The sequence below is a fragment of the Sebastes fasciatus genome, chromosome 13 (genome assembly GCF_043250625.1).
Source record: "Sebastes fasciatus isolate fSebFas1 chromosome 13, fSebFas1.pri, whole genome shotgun sequence".
Taxonomy (NCBI): domain Eukaryota; kingdom Metazoa; phylum Chordata; class Actinopteri; order Perciformes; family Sebastidae; genus Sebastes; species Sebastes fasciatus.
Window position 1 is genome coordinate 11,535,737 of NC_133807.1, and position 8,098 is coordinate 11,543,834.

The 8,098-nt window shown below is 34.9% G+C and overlaps 1 protein-coding gene across 1 annotated transcript; it reads left to right on the forward strand.

The window, feature by feature from the left end:
* The first annotated feature begins 2,564 nt into the window (after positions 1-2,564).
* LOC141780299 (galectin-2-like) lies at positions 2,565-4,401 on the forward strand. Its single transcript, XM_074655458.1, has 4 exons — positions 2,565-2,677; positions 2,840-2,919; positions 3,637-3,808; positions 4,064-4,401. The coding sequence occupies exons 1-4, from the start codon at positions 2,669-2,671 to the stop codon at positions 4,208-4,210; spliced, it is 408 nt and encodes a 135-aa protein (XP_074511559.1). The 5' UTR covers positions 2,565-2,668; the 3' UTR covers positions 4,211-4,401.
* The last annotated feature ends 3,697 nt before the right edge of the window (positions 4,402-8,098 follow it).

Sequence of the window (8,098 nt, forward strand, 5' to 3'; positions counted from 1 at the left end):
TCTGGCTAATAATTACCTTATCCCCAAAAAATAAATAAAATAAAAATAACATCAAAAGAAAAATAGAAAAAAAAGAAAACAAACAACCTCATATTTTTCCAATCATATGAATTTGTGTAAGATACTGAAATAATGTTCTATAACACTCATTTAGTGAGTCCTTTTGTAGAATATCTATTAAATCAAAGTGTACTTTAATAACTTTGAGGCCTTGACTCAAATGCCTTCTTTCTTCCTCATATCTCTCACAATGCAACATTACATGCTCCACCGTTTCCTCTTGTCCACAGTAATTACATCTACCTGTGTCATGTTTACCTATTTTAAATAGTGTGCTGTTTAGTCCAGTGTGTCCAAATCTAAGTCTTGATATGATTGTCTCATCTCTCCTGTTCCTTCCCACTACATCTCATTTCTCCCACTTTCCTTTGAACTCTGTAAAACCACCTTCCTTTCCTCTCTTCCTCCCATTGCATCTGCCACCTTTCCCTGTCTCTGTTTAATAATGAAGTGGAAGTTGTTGTACAGGATGACCCATAGATTGTATGAAAAAGAAAAAAAAAAAATTCTTCAGTTGAAATACTACAGATATTTAAACTGTGTATGTTTATATGTATCTATATTAATATATACTTGTTTTTTATCAACCAATATAAAGCCCATGTAATTGCTTCCAGGAAGCCCTCAGAGTGTGATCATGACGATGTGGTTTTACTGCCCTCCGGTGGTCAAAGTGTGGAACTGCAAGATATTAACTACCACTTCCGGTGAATACTTTCAAAATAGAGTGTCTTCACTCAGACTACTGGAAAGAAAACATCCAAAATACACAGTTAGGTGTTTATTTTACTACTTTGTCTATTTGTGTGTGTAGCTTTCTCCTAAATTCACCGAAAGTTAGCATTACATAAAGCCTCATTTGCTTATTTTAACATAAAATGTCAGAAAAATTATAAAACAAAAGCTAATTGTCTTAATGCAAGTAATCAGCTGGGGGATTCATGGGTTTCATGATGATAACTAGTTGTTAAAAGTTTTTACCCTACTCACCTGGGTACCCGGCCTTTATTTATTTAAAGGTTGATTTATCTGAATAAGGTTTTTCTCAAACTCTGAGCCAGAAATCTCCACTTCAGTAGCACTGACACACACCAAACGTTCCAGTTTCACTCCCATCTGTATTCTGAAGGGTTTTAATGAGGATTTTGTTCATATAGAATATAGCATAGCCTAATTTATATAACATTTTAGACCAAAAACATGGTGAAAATAGTTTTTTTTTATGGCTGGTGACAGTATTTTCTGATTTATGGAGTGATAAAAAGAGATATCCAAAATGCCCCTTAATGTAACAGGTACCGCAGCTCCACACTGTGACCACTTGAGGTTGGCTTTAAATAAATGTATATATACCGCCCTCCAGTGGTCAAAGTTTGGAACTGCAAGATATTAACTACCACTTCCGGCGAATACTTTCAAAACAAAAGGCCAAACTGAATGAATTAGGAACCAGGACGAGGAAGGCTGGGTTCACTTGACGATGTTACTGTTACATACTGTAGGTCAGGGATTTTTAATAGTTGATAACCATGTCCACCAATACAGATAATCAAGTTCAAGTTTCTCAGGTTCCCATCGACAATGGTTATTAAATATGTATATTAAAAAGCTAAATCATGCAAATAAAAGCAAAATGAGAATCTGATACATAAAATAGTGCAAACTAAAATATAGGGCTTAAATATAAACATATATAAATATAAAATAAGTAATATAAATTTGTAATTTGTATATATATGTATATATATATATGGATGTATATATACATCCATATATTTATATATACATATATTTTAACTGTGACAACTAGACAACTATTATAGCTTATAATAATAGATTGATAAATAGATTTATTTCTAATTGACAGTTTGGTCACTGTGCTGTCGGCCAAAGTGATACATGTAGGTATCAGGTATTATGAAGAGACAGGAGAGAGGATCATTGGTAGACAATAATTTTTTAAAATAAAATAAATTATTAATTATTAAAGAGACATCCAGTGTTATTGTGATAGAGAACAACAGCCTAAGAATCAATAAGACACATGTAGGTCTATGTATTGTTAAATGTTATTGTTATTATTTATTTTTAATGATCAAGCACACAGGTCAAGCATGACAATGTGCTTTAATTTCTAGGATGAGTTTAACAGGAACAGTGTACTCTGGTAGGTGGTGTTTTTTGCTCCAATGTAATCAGTAATGTCTTGAAGACTCTCCTCAACGTACACAATAGCTCCCAATCTAAAACTTTTGAAATAGCTCTTGGCAGAGTAGTTTGTGCAAACACTTTACAGTGACACTGTGGCAGCTGTTACTCACAGCCTGTTCTGTGATTAACAAGACAATTCATCTTATTTGATTAGAGAGTGCAGTGCATCTGCATTGAATAGACTACCTGGTTTTCATGATGATGAATGGGCCACATTGTAGCGGTTAAAAGTCCTTTAACTGAATCCTTTGTGCTTGATATTATAAATTAGGTTAAACTTCACAGTCATACCACTTACTTTTTGTCTTCCAGGGCAGAATACTGTGCTTGTGTGCAAAGACCATCTTCCTACATCTTCCATTAGCTCCAGGACTGTTCACCAACACCAGCACCCAGAATGAGCATGGTAAGTTTCACTGCTTTGTTTCTGCTTTTATTTCACTGCATATGAAGACATTATGGATTTGCTTCTGTAAATAGATGAATAAAAATATCAATACCATTATGGCTAACAGTGATATTCAATTTTCTGATTAAATGATTTGAAACCCTGAAATGTGTTTCTCAGCAACTTGAATTGAAGAATGTGAATCTGAGAGCTGGAGATCAGCTGAAAATAAAGGGGATGATTCTGCACGATGCTGAGAGGTGAGCGAACCAAACGCATTACATTTATTTTATATTAGCTTAAAGGGAATATATTGTGCTCATTTCCAGGTTCATGTTTGTATTTTGGGTTTCTACTAGAATATGTTTACATGCTTTAATGTTAAAAAAACACATTATTTTTCTTATAGTGTCTGTCTGAATATACCTGTAGTCATGCTCTGTCTGAAACACTCAGTTTTAGTGCATTTCAACAGAATTGCGTTGCTAGGCAACAGCTTGGATCCATGTTTACATCCTGTCAGCTGATGTCATTCACACACACTGCAACAGGAAATAAACTGGGACACATTTAGAATGTTTACGTTTAAAACTGTTAAATGGTCTAAATATTGTAGATTTGTGACATCACAAATGGACAGAAATCCTGACGGCTTGTTTCAAATGCACAGTTTCTGAATACGGGCTGTGTGTACTTCTCCGTATATTGAGTGTTTTGATACTCTCACAGTATTTATATAGAACTTAAACCTGCTTTATAATATAAAAGACATGAAAATCTCACTTTTTACAATATGGGACCTTTAACTGAATAAAATAATATGGTGATATTTATGCAGATGCATTCTGGAAAACTGGAAAAATGGGACTTATATAATTATAATATAGCCTGTAATATTGATCTTGTGTGGCCTCCTAAGCTCTGCAAACGCCTTGATATTAAGACCACCTTTATTGTATAATCTCCGATCCACTCAGATTCCAGATCGACCTCGGCTCTGGTGCAGACGACCTGGCACTGCACTTTAACCCTCGTTTTCATGATGACAATGATGGAGCCGTTCTTGTTTGCAACTCAAAGACTGACGGTTGTTGGGGCGATGAGAAGCGGGAAATACACAACCCCCTACAGAGGGGCACAGAGGTCAAGGTGAGGGAATCTGACTGAAGGAAGTAAAAATGTGTGTATTTTTTGAAAAAAAGAAAAGCTGTGGAAGGTTTAGCTAGGATTTAAAAAAAAAAAATGCTTAAAGGGTCAGTTCATCCAAATCACAAGAAACACATTTCCTCGATAGCGATATTTAGCCATGCAGGTAGATTTTGTTTGGAGAGGTTTTGAGATTTCTGTCTCAGAGAATTTCTACTAAAAATAAAAAAAGGTTTTACTGTATTGTTTCTATTTTAGCTGGTGTTGAAGCTGGCTGGAGACGTGTTTGAAGTGGAGCTTCCTGATGGACAAGAAGTCCAGTTTCCCAACCGTGAGGACATGGATGTCATCAGCTACATCAAAATCGCAGGGGACTTTAATCTGACTTCCTTCAAGATCTGCTAAGAGACACAACTGTTGTAACACATGCATGCCACGTTTATCACTTTGGTTAAAGACGAGACTTGGTCAGTTATTGTAAGAAATATTAATCATCTCAAGAGATGTATATCTTCAGTGAATTGGAAATGTATCTTTATTTAAAAATGTCCTGTTGTGCACAATAATATAAAATGTTTAAATTCACATGATCTTGTTTTGTTGTCTTTGAAAGGTTGTAGTTTTTTTCCAGATTATCTGTCTCATGCACTACTGTCAGGATATAGTGACCGTTTTATTAAAACATATTTTTTTAATAATATTTGCTCCATTTCTACCCACTGCTGCTTTAATTATGTAGTAATTTGAAGAAATTGCCACGAAATAACAGTAAAGTAAAATCAATATTATGACAAGTTGTTACTGTAATTACCTAATACTTTACAGTAATTTCAGGTAATTCTACTAATACAGTTTGTGAATTCCCATATAATTACAGAGAAAACCTCTTTATTCTGCTTTAATTTTACTCTGTAATTACCCAATACTTGACAGCAATTTCAGGTAATTCTACAACTGGTCATTATATTGATTTTACTGATTTTACTTTATTTCCTAGTAATTTCTTCACATTACTATGTACACTGTAAACAATTGCTGTTAATTTACAGCAGAATTTCAACAGTATTAACCTGTTATTGCTAAAAACAGTGCTTTACTGTTAATACAAAAGAAAATCTGTTAAATTATGCTCATAGGCCGTTTTTTAACTGAACTATAATGTATTCTTAAAAAACAGCACTTTACTGCTGATCAACTGTCTAAAGTATCATCAGTAACAGTTTCATGCAGTATTTGTTTAATTCTGGGAAGAGCAATTTCACCTGATCTGCACATGTGAGGCTGGATCCGTTCTTTTCTTCATCCATTCCCATCTTACTGATTATTTGGTAAGTAGTAATGTTATTTAATTAATAAATCTGTGCAAAGGTTATCAGTGATGTTTCCAGTTAGTTTGCATTACAGAATATGTGCATGTCATGATAGAGGGATTCAACAGCTAGCTAGAATTTCACAGATGATTGCATATTAATCGGACAACACAAGGAGCTCATTTTAATATCTATGTATTCAAGTTAATATCTAAGTTAATGTGCTGACACATGTATTTTGCCAGTGAATTCATGCATAACGACGGTGTATACATTTTACAGTCTATGGAAGTCCCTTCAACATTTAAAGTAGCATTAAGACTTCAGTGCATGTTGGTTATTGGGTGGTAATTCAGCAGAGAAGATACAAAATTGAAGGCAAGGTTATTTACTAGCTAACTAGTGTTTTTGAATGATATCTGAAAACCACATGTTCTATAGATCAGATGGTCAGAATATTCATAATTGATCAAAAAACGGTTTCTCAACCAGTAATGCACACCACTCAACACAATTCATTTAAAGCATTGACTAAAAATCCATGAAGTTGACTGAGGAAAATTCTTTCTAAGTTTCAGGTGAAACAGCAGGAAGCTATTGGCGCTGGATGGTCAGCCTTGAGGGCCACTTCATATGTGAGGGGATCCAGCCCACCTTCTCGATGGGGCTTGCTGCATTATTTTCCACCTTCTACACCTGCACGCTCAAATTAATCTCAAGGTTAGATACTTTCAGTAAAACCTGTATTTTTATTGTGGCATTAATCTAAGTGATTCACACAACTTGATTTTTACACAGTACCTGAAGAAACACTATCATTTTTCAGGTGCACCGTAGGAATAAACCCCGAGAGAGGCACCAAGGATGGACAGGGCAAAGTCTTCTCAAAGAAAACTGGCAAATTCACGAGCTACAAGACAAGACTACAACCGTATATCCACATGTATCCACTCTGCTGATGGGACTCATGGACTTGAGTGGGACTTCATTTAAAATGGTGAGTTTACATTACATACATGATAAGAGGAAATGAGGGCTACACACGCTGATTTTGTATGTGAGAAGTTACAATGAAAGTTGTGTTGGAACTCATATATCTCTCTCTCACACAGTCAGCGGGCTACCAAGGCTGGATTGAGAGAACTGGTGTCTTTGAGTGGGCCATAAGTCATTCACTAACTCACTCCCCGACCATCGCCCAATACTTGGACTTCCACACTTATCCATGTACCTTGTTAGAGACTGAATATTCATACTTGGACATGATGTCACATGTCTGGTGGTGTTGGTGCTCATTATGATATAAGGCAAAATATTATTTGAGAGTTTTGTTTTAACTCTATGATATAGCTCAACTGTCTGTAACTGTTCCACAAAGTAAGGTTAGTAAGATTGACAGATGTCTTCAGAAATGCTATTTCTTCTGAAATTTGGTTTGTTATCTGTGTCAGGTTTTTGTTGGCGCTGTGTTGAACTTCATATGAAAATAAAAAGTAAAGTGCAATAAGATAAGCTGTAGATTTTCTTTTCTCACACATTGTACATGATTGTAAAAGCAGTGAATTAGCTCTGTTCTTCACTCACATGTTGTTATGGTTTGCATTCTGTGCTTGTAGCCATATAGACAGACATTTTGGGCATCATAGCCTTAATTATAGCCTTTTTCTTAACAAGTGCCTTTAATTGTATTCAGTGTGACTATCCCTAAGTCTGTAACCTGCTAAGTCTATTCATCTAGGCAAAAAATAATGTTTATTAAAATGTATGTAAAAAATACAACCTAAATAGTGCATTAAAACAAATCAGTAAGATAATGTAAAAGAAAGGGGAAAAACAGCTATATAATGTATCTTTAAACAGTAAATTAACTATAAAATACTGTGAAATTAATCAAAAAACCTGTATATACTGTATTTTTCATTAACAGTACAAAGCTGTAAATTTCAGCGACAGTATAATAATGTTAATTTTACAGTAGAATAATGGCAACCCTGCTTCCAGCTCTTTACTGTTATTTTACTGGGAAATTCTTAACAGTGTAATTAACAACCTTTAAATTCAAGGGTTGCCCAACTTTTTAATCTATTAACTATAGAAATAGTTACCCCAGATATTAAAGGTGTAGCTGTGTGTGTTTGTGTTAATGTGACTGAAGCAGAATATAATTATGTTTGCAATATGATCATTGTTCAATATTGTATTGATCACTGCTGCTGATTAGTCTGACCAGTCAAACAGAGGAAGGAGAAGGAGAAGAACCTCTCCTTTAGCCAACTTGCTCACAGGTACCTGTCATAGTTCTGCAAAGGTCTTAAAGGATCAGTGTGTAGGAGTTAGTGGCATCTAGCAGTGTGGTTGCAGATTGCAACCAACTGAGTACCCCTCCGCTCACTCTTCCCTTTCCAAGCATGTAAAAGAACCTAAAGTAGCCGTCAGGTGCATTCATGCCACCAAATACAGCATGTTACTTAAATGTAAAATCACGAAAGGCTCTCTCTAGAGCAAATGTTTGGTTTGTCCTTTCTGTGCTACTGTAGAAACATAGCGGAGCAACATGGCGGACTCCGTGAAGAGGACCCGCTCCCTATGTAGATATGAAGAGCTCACTCTAAGCTAACTAAAACACGATTCTTAGTTTCATGTGACTATACACTTAAAAAAACATAATGATTATATTCCATTTCTGCCAATAGATCCCCCTAAATCTTACACACTGATCCTTTAAAGGTTTTAAAAGTACTTTTGTCAAATATCCCATATTTTACAATAATCATTGAATAATATTGTATTCATACAGTCAAAGGTGATTCCCCATGTTAGCAGATTTTTTTTTGCTGTTTTTGGATTTATAGGATCTAATGATACTATGAAAAAATCTTAATTATGAGAAAATACACTACAGTGTAAGGCATAATGCCCTATGGTCTATGGCAGGTTTAAAGGTGTAAATTGAGACTCATTTCAGAAACATGAAGAAACCTGG